The 17,973-nt window shown below is 33.7% G+C and overlaps 1 protein-coding gene across 1 annotated transcript; it reads right to left on the bottom strand.

Moving 5' to 3' along the window:
• Position 1: 1 nt before the first annotated feature.
• LOC144836842 (uncharacterized) lies at positions 2–17,830 on the bottom strand. The gene is made up of 12 exons (XM_078691717.1): positions 17,702–17,830; positions 9,771–11,503; positions 9,382–9,646; positions 8,590–8,969; positions 8,330–8,396; positions 7,387–7,591; positions 6,995–7,104; positions 6,474–6,631; positions 4,644–4,891; positions 2,803–4,243; positions 2,503–2,563; positions 2–2,249 (listed from the first exon to the last, which is right to left on the bottom strand). Exons 2-12 carry the CDS (start codon positions 11,378–11,380, stop codon positions 2,109–2,111), a joined length of 4,686 nt encoding a protein of 1,561 aa, XP_078547843.1. The 5' UTR covers positions 11,381–11,503; positions 17,702–17,830; the 3' UTR covers positions 2–2,108.
• Positions 17,831–17,973: the final 143 nt, after the last annotated feature.

The raw sequence follows: 17,973 nt of genomic DNA on the forward strand, positions 1-17,973 counted from the left end.
ACACAGTACAAATCTGATTATATTTTAATAATTACTCACGCCGATAATATGAATATAGCACCTTCTCATATAAAAAATAAACATTAGTTTCTAACTTTGATATTGCTTAAAAAAGCAGTCAATGAAACATTGTTGAAGAATGGAGCAATTGCTACATATAGATGTATTCAGCACATCAGTACAGTCGTTTATTTTGGTTTATTTTTACATGTTGTTTTTACACATTAAATTATATTGTTTTAGAATTGATCATGAAACCCTAGAGTCGCACACGTAATTGCATCTTATTTATTAAAATTACACACTATGAAATGGAGATACTTTATGTATGCGTAATTTATATAAACTGTCTATGATTCACGTTCAGACACAAATGAAAGATTATAAAATAAATTGCAGAAATATACCGAGAAAGGACAAACACTATTTTTACAAAAATAAAAGATAATATAAACATTTATTTTACAATTTGAAAGACTGTATGTAACAAACACTTCCTGAACATGTATGGGAGAGCACTGTGTACCAATGGACTAGGAGGACTAGGGGTAAATGGACTGTGAAACAGTTAAATAATTGCACATCAAACTGGTGATTTCTTTCACTATGAAATTCAAAACTAGCATGGTACTACCAGTTCATGGGACTACTAGTTCATGGGACTACCAGTTCATTGGACTACCAGTTCATGGGACTACAAGTTCATGGGACTACAAGTTCATGGGACTACAAGTTCATTGGAATACCAGTTCACGGGACTACCGGTTCACGGGACTACCGGTTCACAGGATTCATTGGACTACAAGTTCATGGGATTACCAGTTCATTGGACTACCAGTTCATGGGACTACCAGATCATGGGACTACCAGTTCATGGGACTACTCCTCGTTCATTGGACAGTGTAAATCAGGGCTAGTAGAACTCAGAATCATATGACTACCAGTTCATTGACAGAACTCAGTGGATTAGTGGATCTCAGGTTTAGTGGAACCAGACGATTTAAAAAAAAATAATAGTATAGTAAAAATTGGCTACAATGAGGATGATTGGATCATTGCACAAGTGTGAACATTTAAGTCACCAGATCATTCGACTACACACAGTAGTAAAACTCTGGGCAAGCACTGGTTAAAAAATTGGACAATTGGACTTGGATTTGGATAGTGTTGGAAGTTATGATTACTGGAGATTATTGGACATGTGGAATAATAATACTATTAATATGGAAGGAGTCATATTAGCACCTTTAAAATGACATCATTTAAAGCTACTGTATACAGTAGAACACCATTGGGACAAAGTGTCCCTAATAGGGATGTCCCATGAATAGGTGTTAGTTGTTGGTTCCTTCCTCATCTCACAGAAGTATCATACAAATTATAAAAATGTCACTTCTTTCAAAAAATACATAGTAATTCAATTTATCATAAAATTTTCCTCTAAAATTCAGCCTGTTATACTGTATGCTTTAAAATTATTTAGTTTTAAAATGAATTATGCAGCCTTTAAAATGTTCAGCCTTAAAATTAATTTAGCCTTAAAATAATTCAGCTTAAAAGTAATTTAGCCTTAAAATAATTCAGCTAATTTAGTCATTAAAGAATTTAGCCGTTAAAATAATTTACATGTGAAATTCAGCCTTAAAATTAAATTCAGCAACAATCATTTGAGATCTTTAATACTGTACTGCAAAATAATGCTCAATTGTTGTTAACCTTAATTTTTGCATATTTTTATACAGACCTTTTTACTGTGGCAATCATTTGGACATTTCTATAATCAATTCAGTAACTCTTAATGCTGCTAAGTGTGTGGAAGATGTACAAACAAATACAAAAAAAATCAGCCTTTTCAAAATTGTACAATCAGCCAATAGTCAAGGGGTAGGTGCAAATAGCTGGGCCCCTTTAGTACAGTAACAATAAAAAATATATTTTAAAATATATCTACAGTATATTCACTATTAAAAACCTTAGTTGTTTTGTTACAGATAAATCAGCATGTACTGTAAACCTGGAATTATGTCCAAATACAAACCAGAATATCTTGTACTTGTACAAGGTTAAAGGTCACAGCGGACACTGGAAAGATATGTTTGGAAGAATCATTATGCCAAGATGTCGCGTAAACTCAGAGAATTGTTAAGATCATGCTGTACACTGGAGAGCATTCGTTTTGATGTTGACTTTAAATGTTGAGCAACTCTGATAGCAGCCTCCAAATTGGCATCAGACTTTAAACTGGATGTCTAAAATACATAACAATTTTTTTTTATTTATAAGATTTATTGTTACTGTACATTACTAGCCTGCTTTAAATGACACTTTTCTGTTGCACAGCAAGCCAAAGAAATATGCATAATTCAATTGTTATTGAAATAGCGGGTAATAAATATCTTATCAGTTAACAACAGAAGTCTGTGATGACATTATAATTATGTTAATACTGTACTGGTTCAGATATCAATTCTTAAATCTTGGTGTGTGGTCAATTATTCTTACTTTTGCATAGTCTCTCTTTACATAACTGCTTTTTGGATTTCTTGATTTTGAATGAGGTGACCTACCGAGAAGAAAAAGTATAATTATCAAAGTAAGATACATACAATATAAATATTGCAATATACATTCTGTAGATTTGAATCAAAGAGCTACATAGGCAGGTAGATGGAAAAAATCTAATTAAAAAACAAGTTAAAACTGCCTCAATATAAATTTATATTTGATTGTTGTTTGAATGTTGACTTACTTTTACATTTTCAAAGTGATTAGAAAAATGAATTGATAATTATTGATGTTTACCTCCTGTAATAAAACTCCTCTTCTTCACTGGATGTGTGACTGCGACTTCTCTTTTCCTGTCCTCTTACATAAAATCTTGCATCTGTCTTTGACGGTAGAGCATGCACTGGTGTTGGTATGTACTCCCTAACCGTCATCTGCTGTTGTGGTGGGCTGTAATTTTGTGGAGGGGGTGTATATGTTTGGTGAACAGGAGTACTAATATATTGGGGTGCATATTGTTGTGAAGGACTGTGAGCCACTGGGGTGTAATGTGATGTATTTTGAGTAACTGGAGTTGTCACAAATTGTGGCGTTGTATGCGGAACTGGGGTGCTCATATACTGAGGGGCTGTATGAGCAACTGGGGTGCTCATGTACTGAGGTTGTGTGGAATAACTCTGCTGAGAAGGTTGCACTATAAAACTTGCAGTATGTGGTGAGTTTGAAACAGCGTTACCTCGTGCTTGTCTTCTGTGGGTACCTGATGAATAGCTATTGGATTGATGTCTTTGTTGTGACTGTGGGTAATATTCATTTTGAGAAGGTTGGAATGTTTGATCATCATGTGAGCAGACACCTGAACCTTGACAAAATGTACAGACACTGGTATTTGGTTCTCTTGTTCTGGCAACATTTCCTCTATTAACTCTTGATGGAGATCTCCTTGAGTCAGACATGCTTGTAAAGATGTCCCCTACATCACTGCTGCCTGACCTTGTTCTTTTATAATTAGGTTTGCTTGACCTTCCCATGCTTCCATCATCTCTGGAAGATAAGTTTGGAATGTATTTTTCCCTAAGAGTCTTTCTAAAATCATTGCCACTGGAAGGCCAACCATGACCCTGAGGAGCATGTTCTTGTACAGCTAGTTTGCTCTTTAATTTCCTAACTTCATTTTGAAGCGAATGCAAAACTTCACTCTTTATGCTTGATGTATCTGACGCACTATCGCTTAGAACTTTCATTCTTCTCCGAGAGAACTCTTTAGGATGCTGTGGTGTCATATGAGTTCCTCTGTCATGACCCCTGGTATGACCATTCTCTGATAACCTGTCTTTTAGTTGATCAATTTCTTCTTGAAGAGCTTTTAATTTGGAACTCTTTACACTGCTCCTTGTGGCATTAGATATTGAATCTTCCTGGGGTAGACGTTCTACATCCGATTTTACAAGTCTAGTAGGATATACACTATCGTTATGAAATCCATTGTGAATGACTGGAGAGGTCCCTGAATGTGAATCGTTGTCTCTACGATATCTTGCTTTCAGTCTTTCAGGCTGTGTTTGTCTGGTATCAGGTACTACCTTTGTTTTATTTACAGTTGCATATGGAGGGCTTGTTTGTTTATGAGAATGTGGCAGACAATCAGAGAGTTGTGGGGTCAGATAATCTTGATAGGTTGTACCTTGCTGCTGTTTTTGGTGTTTCTGGGGTTGGCTAGGTATTGCACTGATGTGTCCTAAAAACAGATATTTAAATACTGTAATAGGATACATTTCAAAATCAAATCGTAGTAGTTAAATAATATCAGAGGTTCCAAATGAAATATAAAAAAAACAAGACCATACGATAGAGGATGCCATGATTTTATAAATTCATCCAAACATAGGTGCTTTTTCTAGCAATTCTCAGGCATCAGAATCTATAGTATCTAGGTATGTCAGGTGCTTTCTAAGCATGATATATTCAAATGTACACTAAAGGTAGAAATGTGTTGCCATCTCATTTTTCTTACTTAGTTAACCAAAAGTGGTCTAGTACTAGAGCCGAAGGGGTATTTGGATATATTCAAAATAATCAATTATAAAATGAACAATAAAAATATATTAACAAAATATAACTGTGAGTGAGGATCATACCATTATTAGGAGATGTTTTTCTATGATCACGCTGTGGTGGTTGGTATCGCACTGTAGTTTGTTCTGACTGTGAGAATGACTCATCTTCTGCATCACTTTCAAAATGGAGAGTCATTGGACCATCGTAGCTGTCATAGCTTGGCTGACGCTGAAAGCTCAACCTCCTGGTTCGTGTTGGAAGTGTAGTATCACTTTCAGGTTGATGGACTCCGGTTTTTCCTGGACCATTTAAGGTTACTGTTCCAACTCTGTAAACGAAGAAAAGTAGGTAATGTAGACTCAAGTCAGATACTCATCTAACAGCACCGAACATACACAGCATAGATGTTAACTCTTAATACAGTACATCAAATAAACAGCTCACTATTCAGTAATATTACATAGCCTATGTAAATACGTGAACGTGATTGGTTGAAACTGCGTCACATGACTGTCGCTTCGAGGATCGTAAATCGTATATATCCTCGAGAACGATGATATTGACTGAGTAATTTTCGCGTAATTATCGTGTCCCCTGTCATTAATCCTATACATTCTCGAGTTCGATGATATTGACTGTGTAATTTTCGTGTGGCAACACTCGCGTTCGCCGATAAATAAACAAAAGTCATCTACTGGATTTGAACTCGGGTGGGAATTGTCACACCATCGCAAGACAACGCTTCCGCCGTTGCGCCACGGAAGTTGCTTCAAGAAATTATTCATCTAAACTATTTAAACTATGCATACATAGCGCCCTCATTTGTTATTAGTCCTCCCTAAATGTGATGAAACACCGTTTGTGATTGGTCAATACTCACGGTAGTAACCTAGTAACTACGCGCTGAACATCCGGTGATTCGGCTCCTCGAAGAGAAGACGATGAATTGTTTATTCGGCCTACCTGATTATAATATTATTATTAATAGGCTTATTGATGGAAATTCTTCTGTTAATTTAAACGACCTAGGCCTAAGTGAATATTTTATTGCCAAGGAATCATTAATTAGTAATTATCTGTATATTATTCTTCGCAAGGTAAGGTGTCTAGGCAGGAGGCTTGTTTACATACAATACAAATACTATAGAATAGGAGGCCTAGCCTAGCTTCACCAGCAGACTTGTTCTTGGCTATATAATATAACAGATATTGCCTTTTATATCGGTTAAATATAAGATTTGACATCCCCTTGGGAATGATATTATGTTCTCGGGGAATATATATTTCCCTCAGCTGGCGCTTCGGGAAATATATATTCCCTCGAACATAATATCATTCCCTCGGGGATGTCAAATCTTATATTTAACCTCTAAGCAGTCAATATCTGTATATTATAACACAGCTGCATGTATCCTATACAATCGGATTGGTTAATATTGTATCAGTGCCATTCAGTATTAGTATTAATGCACAGTAAACAGTTCGATTTAATAGTTCTATTGCACATATTGTACACATTTTGTGGATGTTGAAAAACAATCTGTACAGTTATACTACTACTACTACTGTTATACCTCGTAATACCAAAATCTGAATGGTCTTGCCTCATATTAACTAGTCTTTGACATTGATGATGGAAGCAGCAAATTAATTTAATAATAGTTTACTTTAGAACAGTTGATAGGTATTAAGCTCTGTCTACACTATCAAACCTTATGTGAAAAATGTGATGTGCCCATATATAGACACAATGACATCATATAACTACCATATTTGAATACATCACACTTTTTTTGTCAAACTAGTTTTATAGTGTAGACAGAGCTTTAGATAGTAGGTTTTACAGATAATGGATGTTTTGTATTAGTTGAATTGGGAGAACATTATATTGGCTTTATTATGAAACTAACCCAGAATGATTAGTTAGCTGAGATTGTCTGCTGCTCTCAGATCCCATAAATCCACTATCTCTGTCCAACTCTGGTGACTTCTGACGTGATCCTGTCTCTTGTGAGTCTTGACTTCGTGGTCGTGGCAATGCTGATTTTCCTGGACCATTTTTATGAAACTGATGAAAAGAAGATGCTGTTTTAGTAAAATCTTTAAAAATTAAACACAGTGCTTAATTTATATTTTTGAGAGGATTTTTATTCAGACATGACATATTCCTTGTGTCCTTGCCACAAAACATTTACCACTTTAAATATTGTTATAAGCAAATCACTGGGTATTTTTTGGTATAAATAAAACGATCATTACCAGAATAAAAATTACTTATTATAATAAAATTACAGAAACATTGTTTTAAAAGAAAAGTTAGTCAATATTAATAAAAGTTAAGACTACTTCTCCTTCTGGACGTTTTATAAAATAAATAAATAAAAAATTAAAAAATAAACATCATGAAATAAATAGAAACATGTTGGTGTACCTTATTTGTAATATTTCTAGGAACAGTGTCAGGAGATGCGGTAGATTCTGATATACTGCCCTCATGGTTCATATTAGAGTTCCAATGTGGAATCTTAGTTGCTGAAGAACCTGAGAAAGTTAGAGAAAAGAAAAGTTAGTAAATATTAACACATTTTAGATTTTTCGTTCTGATTTTGTTTACCACATTCTTTTGTTTTTAAGACTACAGAAAATAAACTTTCTCTGTCTGGAAGATCCCTGAAATATTGTATGTAACAATGTAAATAACTATAATATTTCTGAATAAATGTGTATTTGAAATACTATTACAATAAAACTGATGCCAGATTTGTTAGCATATTACAGTATTTTTAAACTATATTATTTGTGAAATTTGACAAATGTACATACCCTTTTTTGGAGTTACTTTGGAAGAGTCTGGTGTTTTTCCTGGAGTGGATGAAAAAGAGATGTCACCTTTGTTTGATGAGGCTGGGCTGGCCACACCTTGATAGGAAGCACTTAAAAACTGCCCTGGTATAGTTGATGTCTTCTCACCAACGTGTGGCTTCAGTGGATACCTTGATGGGTCTTGATGATGCAAGTTTTCTAGTTTCTGAAAATACAAGATCATCATATATTGTAAAAATCTACTAAATAACTATAACTTAATTTGTCACTTTAAAAATAGTGTATAATATGGTCCATTAAAAATAGTCACATAAAAGAATGTCAGAATGTATTAACATACCTCAAAATTGTGTATTTTTGACGTTTTGTAAAAATAATGCATTACTTTAAAAACAAAACCATTCCTTGTCTTAAATATACATTTTATGGTTAATTATGATAAAAAGAGAGAAACAATGTGCTACCTAAGTAGCTCGCATCAAATGTCGGTCTTAGGCTTAGCTTGGCTTAGTTATTACCGTAGATTAGATTAGATTTCTCTTTTGTAAACGATTTACTTTATACATTTTTTTTTATTTGTTTGTAAATAATTAGCTTATCTGTTTTTGGTCTTCTTCCTCATTAGTTATTTGGGGGGTGAACTTGTACTACTGTATTAAAAAAAACCAACTTTAATTCTTTTTTTCTCTTTCACCAAATTCTTATCCTTTTAAAATGCTAAAAATAGATTGTTTCATCTGATTGGCTTTAAGAATTAACTGCCGTTTGTTATGTTTCACAATAAATGTATTGCGTAAATTAATTTGTCATCTTTGCGGGCATTTGGTATCATTCCTTGTTGTTCTGTTTTCGCCACATATCACTGTACATTGTTAACAGACTAAGAGTAAATACATTAATGTTATAGTTATGAAATGAAATGAGAGAGAAATAAAAATATTACCAAAACAAGCTCTTCTACCTCTTGGTCTCTATTGGGAAAATATGTGGATTTTTTTAACTGGTCATATCTGAAAAAGAAAAAATAGATAATTAACATACTGTGGTAGTGAAAGCAAGCCATCAAATGCGGAGTCATTTTTTATTTCAGTAAACTGTAATTTGTTCTTAATTAATATCTAACAATATTTTTTAAATGACTGTGCCATTTCTCGTAAAAAAAAAAAACAACAAACACAATGCTAAGAGTGCATGGTAATATACCTGTCCATTAAGGCATTATATTCCTGGTCCATGTTCTGTCTCCGTCTCTCAATCTCATCTTCTATGCTGTGTTCAGGTATAAAATCTCGTCTTGTTGGTGGTGTTTCCGGTCTTTGATTGCGCAAGTTTTCTTCCACCATCTCATTAATATCATCAAGCTTCATCCCTAGTTGGAAGACTTCACCTTCTAGTTCTCTATCTGGATCAAACTTTTCATTGCTTAAGTTACCTTCTCTGCGGCATCTAGCTTGGTGCTCTTCCTTTGCTTGCATGTAGTCTTGTTCAAGTCTTTCATGATTGCTACGTAACTTGCTCAATATTTGATCTTGCTCGGAAGGTTGAAGCTCATTGTTTGAAAGTTGAGACTCAAATACTTCTACCTATTTGAAAAACAACAATTTCTTGGGAGTGCATGAAGAGTTCATAATTTCACTTTAGCTGGCAAAAGAGGTAGTGTGCATGCCTCCAGCACTACCTCCCAGGATCTGCCCATGTTTGTAGCAATGCTGGAAATGATGCAATCCTGGTACTATGGTACAGACAGGAATTATATACAGAGTTGTGTAACCATCAAGGTAAACCAAAAGTGGTGTTGGTAATCTATAAGTGCAAGCTTACCTGGAAAAATCGACATTAGCCTATTCTCTCCGAGAAGAGATCAACAACTCGAATATATATAATTTATAAAAACACCCCTATCAGATAATGGTACATTCTATGGACCCCACCCTCAAGTGGGAGCATCCTAACACACAACCATCATCATTGAACGAGTATGTAAATATTACTCACCTGTTCTCTAAGCCCATTTGTTTGGAACTGCAAACCAATAACTATGCCCTCTGACCCTGTAAACTCAGGGAATGATGAAGTATCCTCTTGCTGTGAACCTGACGCAACTTGTACCCTTCCAATTGCATTTTCAGACGTCAATCTCTTCCTTTTGTTCACATCATCTGGAGCTGACCCCTCTGTTCCCTCCGATGCATGCCCGGAAAATAGATTTGGTGGTGGAGTTTCATACGGTGATAGCATTTGACTATTTTCTGATCTTCTACTATTGAAAGCAAATCATAGTTTTTAATTTTATTGAATTTTCTTTAGAAAATTGTTTCTTTTTGACTTAAAAAAAAATACAAAATATCAATAACAAATAATTATATTTCTAAAATGCAACTTACTTTTGTGAGGCATGAGTACTGAGAGCAGCAGCTCTTTGGGGTTGTGGTAGATGAATAGTTTGTTGGTGATTAGCTCTGGGTGTGTTGTTCCTACTTTTTGTTCTGGGAGTTTCTGGATCAGAGTACAGATTTACTTTAGCTCCTAATCGCAGTTGATCGATAGTAACCTCGGCAAGAGCATACTTCTGTAGTAGGTCATCGTAATCCAGTTGTAAGCGATCTACCAGTTCATCATTTTGCTTTCGGCTAGATTTCTCATGTTTTAATTGGTGGACTAGTTCATCAGCTGGTAAATTTGAGTCAATGCTAAGTGTTGAAAGTGATATCATCCTGGGGCTCTTTTTCTTGTGGCCATTTGATGACATCAATTCCTCTTTATCAACAATCTCTTGTTTACGTTCAAAGACTTCATCATGACCATTAATGCTGGCTTCTTCAGGTTTCACAGTAAATGCTTTAATAGGTTGTGCAAGAGAATGATTATTTGGATATTGTTTCTTTAACTTGATCGCAGAAGGCTTAGGTGGCCGATTGCGTAATACTGCATTTGGTACAAAGTTTCCAAGATTCATGTTAGCTGATTCACTGACCGGTCCTGTGTCACTTTCATAGCTCTCCAATGCCGAATCTTCCTTCCACATTTTCCGCATCCTTTGTGAACCATAGGGGTCATTGACTTCTACATCATTAACTTCTTCTGTCATATAAGAAGTTACTTGTCCAGTAGTATCCATTTCATTTTCACTAGTCATGTATGCATGACCATCGGCAGAACTATGCCGCGGACTTGCAAAGCTTTCTACTTGTGACGCTACCTCCTGAATTGTTCTTTCAAGCTGTGGATCTAAATATTTGTCAAGTGCGACAGATCCGGATTCTTCTGAATGAAGTGATCGCAGGGAAGATCTAATGGATTGGCTTCTAGAGAATGGAATAGGGTCACTATCTCTTGTGAAAGAGTCTGGATGTGGTGATACCCCAGCATGTATAGTCCTTGCTAAAGTATTATGATGGTTTAATATTATACGTTTATGATTTTCATCTCCATCATCATGTTTTCTTTCAGAATCTGAATTAAATTCTTCCGAGTTTTGGTCCTCTAACCGGTTATCAGTTTGATCAGAAGGTATTGATCCTTCATAGTCATCATCATCAAGATAACTTAACTCTGGTTCCTCCTCTTGTTCAATGCTATATGGTGATGTGCTTTTATGAAGGAATTCATCTAAAACATTATTGTCTTCAAACTTATCCCTGCCATGATATTTACGGTTTCCGTGGAAGTTTGACTGCCTCTCAGACATGTCTCTTTGATCATCGGTTGTAAGATCATCGGTGCTAAAAAGAACACCTTGTTTGGCAAGAGCATCTTCTTCTGATGTGTTAAGCTGGAGATGTCTTTGGCGATCCAATGGAAGATTATCATCTTCATCCTCATCATCGAATTCTCCGTCACATAATACTCCTTGTTCTCGTAGAGTTTCCATCCAATTACCCTCCTCTGAATTCTGGGATTGCATTTTCAAAAAGGTTTCAAATTGTTCAAATTCATCCAGTGATTGGTCTCTTCTGAGATTGTAATTTGGAGGGTAGTGATGTAGCCCTGCCATATTGGATACAGCGTGGCCTTATTTCACCCCTCTCCTCTTATGTTGTATATGACTTGTAAAACATTTTTGTCTGTTTACTAGTAGTTGGAAAAATTCATCACTCCATTTTAACATTCACATAATCTGGAAACAAACAAAGGTTTAAATGATAATTAATAATTTCAATTCTGTAATACTTGAATATACAATGAATGACCTTCATGCCATTAAGCTGTTACTGTGAAAGCGAAAGTCAAGGTATGGTTTAACATAATGGTTGCATACATTTGTACAGTATGTTACTATTACTGTAGATCATTTGCTATATCATTGTTATCATCAAATATATTTTCATAGATACACACACGCCAAATTGTTAGACTTGTATAGCCTATTTGCACCTTATAATATATTCTTGTCATTTTAAGATACTCATTTTAGTTATTTGATGTATGTACGAAGGAGGGAGCCTACAAAATACAATTGTACAATTTAGTACTATACTATTCAATAAATTACTATTAAAATATTCCAATCTACAGTACCTTAACATTACAATATTTGGGGAAAAGCTTTACTAATTTATACACCAATTTATCACTTGTTAACCAGAAACTACTGTACAATCTCGAATTAGAAATTGTGATAGTAATTTATAAGAAAGCTAATAAGAATTCTGTTTCTTGATCTTCAACCCCTTAATTGTTTAAGATCATTAATTTCATTTTATGGGTGAATGAATGTTGATGATAAAGTAGTATATTATACAATGAATGAATGAATAATTTGAACTAAACCTTATTTCCTAAGCATTAAGCAGCAATTTCCTTAGGAAAGAACCATTGTAAAAAAAAGATCAATATCATATAGTAGTAGCACATGTTGTTGTAAATTCAATATATATTTATTAGTAGTGTGTATTATTGTGCGAACACACTGTAGAGATACTCTATCTTACAATATGTATGATAAATCACCTATTTAATTTTTAGTAGCCGATTCTTTAGGGCTGAAAATTGGGTAGAAATGAAATGTTTAAAGCTTACCAACAAGCAAAGAGGTAAAAAAGTAAATAACTTTGAGTCATCTCAAAAACTAAATAAACCAGAATGGTTAAAATGTAGTAAAAAGATGCTGGCTGTAGACTATACTATACTAAAATGAAAACAAAAAAATAGCTATAAAAATCTCATAAGCCCATTTACGTCATAACTCCCTCATAAATCATGCAAGTGGTATTTTGTCATAAACCCTAGCATGGGGTCCACACAATAAAGTAGGGACCTTTAACCCCAGTGATTTATGCTGTAAACATGTAACAAATGACAACAGTAAACTATGAAAACTGTTACATAGTAGTAGAAACAAATAAACTGGTCTACTGATGGTAGCTTAGAATCCCATCAACTTGTGAGCAGCTATTCACTCATGATCAGTTACGAGACTTAAATTGTATTAAACAAACATTTACATTTAATTCATACTGTACAAAAAAGTACTGAAAAACATACTGTTGAGGTATATTAACAAACCCCTGTGCAGCCAGTAAATTACTGTACATAAGAACAATTAGGCCAATTAACTCCCTGGTACATGATTGTAACAACATAGCAAATACAGTATAAAACAACCCTAATAAAAGCCACTTAAGGACAAAGAGTAATCTAACATACTGTAGTACACTGTACTTGCAATAGCAATAATATTCTTTGTTCTGTAGAAAAAATTATAATTGCATTGCATTTACTACTGTATGTGCTATAATGATTGTCAGGTTTTCTTTAGATTTGTTCCAAATATGTATGATTTAAATTATTTATAACTGTATACATATGGGAAAGCCATTAACACGAAAAATAAAGATTAATAAAATCATATTTTTAATAGGCCATTTTGTACTTTTAATAAGTTATTTACTTCTGTTTAAAAAAAAATGAAAAAAATAGTTATTATAGAATAACTGCAAGAAAAGATTCAAAGAGAATAAAGAATACAAACATTTTTCTTTTTTTTAATTGTGAAGAGAATGATAACTTCAAAATTGTAGACGCTATCATGCTACATACAAACAAAGCAAGTATACTTGGCAAAATTCTATTTTTGCCATACATAATCAATTGTATTCCATTCTAAAACTTCAGTAACCCTTAACACAACACTAATTACTTATTACTACATTGCAATCGATCGCCTCATTCACTGGCATAGATTACAAACGAATCGTATATCCTTCCATTTCCTGTTTTTATATAGCGTACAATCAGGGAGTTGTTATACACAGCACAATATATGCTCAGCACAATAAGTTAGTACATATTTTAGACTGTGTTGCCATTTAGCATACTGTACTGTTACTAGTTTGATGTAATCATAGCAACCTCTAACCTCCTGAATACTGCATTAGTAAATGTCAAAAGGTAATACACAAGGAAAAGATGACAAGCCACCTGTTCCCAGGTAAAGCATACTCAAATGACAAAACCCTTGCATAAGATGGTTTAAATACAACGTCCCATTTGCCAATAAACTACAACAAACTACACAAACTATACATTTTTGTTATTGTCATGAGACAAGTTCCAAGTTCAATATGATTGTGTTTAATATTGGATGTATAGAAATGACTGACAACAGATTATACAGTAAAACAGCAATTACTTTTTAGTGCATGTTATTAACACAGAGCATTACAAGTAACCACTGACTGACATAAACAGTGACATGAACGTTAATGTCAAAGAGTGAATTTGCAGTCAAGTACAAATGCTGGTAATAATAGTAAAACAAACACAGTAGTTTTATACAAACTTTCAAAGTCCAAAAGTGTATGTAATCAAAGTATCTGTAAGTGTAAACAGTAAAATTATATTTGCAAACAATATTTGAAATCAGCCTGCTTACCAAAAAAGATCTTGAAAAAGTCTGTTTACACACGAAGACTAAACTAACCCGTATTCTGTACATGAAGTATTACTGTACAACATTGTACAGTATAGCATACAGTAGAAATACTAAATAGTCCTAAAGTACAGTACCTTAAATTCCTCAAGCCTTTTTCAAATTTGGCATACCGAAAATGGGAATTTACTAAAACCAGATAAGCAGTCTACAAAATGCATGATGAATTGTATGTACTGTTACCACTAGCAACTTTCCATGGACCAAATCCAATTAACAATAGATTTTATTTTAAACCTTTGAATTCAGTTATAAAGTATAGCCATTGTAATGCAGTAGGTATCGCTTGTATTGTTCAATATTGAAAGCCTAAAGGTACTAAGCTTTCACTTGTTATTTGCTTGTGTTTTACCACAATATCACTCAACCAAGAGTGTAAAAAAAGGTTATTATTTATTAAGCAATGTAGTGTAATAATACCACAAAAGGAATTATAAATCTTGGCACAATACAGTGAGACTATTGCAAGATTAATATTAATTGGGTTAATGGAAAACTGCACTGAATCAAACATACAGTAGCCAGTTTAATTATAAAATTAGTTGTTTATACTAGTTAATGACGCCGATAATGAGGCTTAAAGACAGGTTAATAGTGGCATACAGTGACAAAAAGAAGAGGGTTTGTTTTATATTATTAATATTATGAAGTTTAAAATGCAGAAATAGTGTGTATGGAAATCTTGATTTTGAGACAAAAACAAACCTTCATCATACTTTGGTAATGCCTGAAAGAGGTAATTAAAACATTAAATTATTTATTCCCACTTTTACTTTATAAAATTGTTTTGCTACATTTTAAAATATTAAATGCTATACAAAACAGGTTTCAGAAAAAATCATTTCACTTTCAACAGTCTACTTGCTCTTTTCTGAGGAATTTTACCTTTGGGTTACCCCCTGCTGTGGAGTTTAATATGGGATCACCAAGAAGTTTTCATACTTGACTGAGATTTCTACCTTTAAACAAGAAATATTTCTTAGTCTTAGCTGCTCGCTTATTGACGTAACAGTTTTAAAGATATATTGTCCCTCTGAAAAATATTTTTTATTTCAAATTTGTTTTTGAATGTGTCATTTTATTGTCACATAATAGTTATTTTACTTGAAAAAATGTAATTTAAAGCAAAAAATATTTAAATTGTCTGTCAGACCATGGTTTTTGAGTTATAATTAAACGTTATATGTGAACAAATATAAATTGAGTCTGTATTTCATATCAGTCACTTAGTTTATTTTATTGCTAAGGTCAAGTCTGGGGGTCACTTCATCAGTCTATATACTTCAAGTGTGAAGAAATGCTTTGGGATTTGTCGTTCAACTGTTAGACTCTTTTCCCAGACGTTTTGTGGGTCCAGCAGCTGTTACCTATAAATTATAGTCGAGTATGCATTTTCGCAAAACTGTCGCCCTTAGATATATAACTTCTGCTTTATTAATGAGTCATCCTCCTGGGACGTAGCGGGCTAAAGCAGCAGCGTGAAAAACTACAGTTACATAGTGCAAAGAGACATTTTCTTTGCTCTAGGTTTAAACTAAAACATAAATACTTTACTTCTTTAATACGTACTGTAGTTTTCGTACAGAAAAATGCACTTTAATTAATCAAACTAAACAATGTTTACTACAGTACACCACTAGTTTTAAACAAACCTAATACAATCATCAGCCAATTGAAAAACAATAGGATAAGGATAATTAGTTATGGATACAGCATTATTAAGGATGTTTAAATCTGTCTGCAACATTAATGAGTGAGTGAATACAATACTAGCAATAATATATTTAATTATCAAATTTCTAGTATGGAGTCAAATTCTCAAATCAAGAATGAGTCATAATAAATTGAAAATTAATTGCCATATCCTAAAGCTCTGTCTACACTATCAAACTAGTTTGACAAAAAGTGTGATGTGCCCAAATATGGTAGTGATATGCCCAAATATGGTAGTGATATGACATCATCATGTCCATATATGGGCACATCACATTTTTTTGTCACAAAAGTTTGATAGTGTAGACAGAGCTTAAAACATCGTTCCTTTTTAAATCATTTTCTTTTGTGCAGTATTTAAAATATTTTTTTTTAATTTCATACATATCCACAGCGAGTAATTCACCAAATTTACAGGATGGATAAACTATTTTATAATTTATCATGCTTATAAACTAAGTCTCATCTGAGGCATAGGGAGTCCTGTGGCGTTGAAACAGTCGGGAGTTACAACCCTGGCACTACAGGATTGAACCCTGGACCTTGGGATTGGAAGGCAAACATGTTAACCACCAAGCTACTGTACAGCTCCACTTCAGTTACAAAAATCATGCAAATTTGAAGTCGGACTAAATTCAAATGTGAAAAGACAAATTCTGTACAAATCAATACAGTAACAACTTGAATAATTGCTAGTAAACTAAAGTATTATTTCTGAGACTAGTGACATTGACAATGGAAACAGTTTATCTTTTGTTAAACTCCAGAAATAGGCATCTCTCATCAGACACACATAATCCACTATAATTACAGTAGTAATCAATACTTGTATCTTGGTATTTGACAGCATTATTTTAATCATTAATACCTTTATTTACTAAATCAGATTTGTTTTGCAATTGTTAATTATTACTGATGTGGTTATTATCAGTAAAATATTAAGATTTAAAGTTGACGACGAATATGGTAGGCGTATAAATCAGAAATTTTCAAAATTGAAAATAAACCAGTAAACTGAGCCAACTTCCAATGTAAGCTATGTTCATTTCATTAAATAAACACTAAACTTATAGAAGCATTGGAGAACTTGTTCTTTGTTTTTGGTTCTTTACCGGGGTAGGTAGATGCAAGCGATTCACTATGTCGCACAATAGTTAGTTGCAGAGGAACCCTTGAAACTTTGTTTTACAAAGAAAGTTAGTTCATTTTGATCGGTTTACAGGCACACATAAATATGGTAAAAATGATGAGACATACAAATCTGTTTTGCAAATAAAATATGTTAATTGTAATTGGACTGACTGAATTTATCTATAAATCAATTTTAGTTTACTTACTGTCACTCACACTCAACAAAATAAGCCGCAAAAAATAAACTATCTGCTCCGGGTGCGCAAAAATTTCCATTCAAATTGCGCATAACATTGTACACTTCCCAAATTATCCTAGCTACTGTAGCCTTATATATAAGCTAGGCCTATCACACAGCTACTACGACTACAGTAGGCCTAACTAGAGCCTTATCTATGACAGTGCAGTGTGCAGTGAAGCCTAGCCTGCATATAGCAGCATATCCATGATGATGGGATGCCTGGCTAGTGGCTAGGCCTAGGCCTAGCTAGGATAGGCCTAGGCCTAGGCTTAGAATTTATTCAAGAATAATCAACTTACAATTGTCACGTGCATAAGAAAATTATTGGATGAAAACAATTATGCCGACTTCTTGTTATATATTACATTTATTGTTCGCCAATTAGTTTGTAAACAAAGTATTTTCTTTTGTATTTCACACATGCTTAATTTTCTGAACAAATTTATCAAATTGCACTTCCGCCAACAGTTGATCGGCGGTTGCAACAATTTCCTTTTTGATATGCAAATGAGACGTTGACAAGGAAACAGAATTAATGATTTGTTGTAAAAGAAAAGAGTTAGGTATATCA

Source organism: Antedon bifida, chromosome 3, assembly GCF_963402885.1.
Source record: "Antedon bifida chromosome 3, ecAntBifi1.1, whole genome shotgun sequence".
Lineage (NCBI taxonomy): Eukaryota > Metazoa > Echinodermata > Crinoidea > Comatulida > Antedonidae > Antedon > Antedon bifida.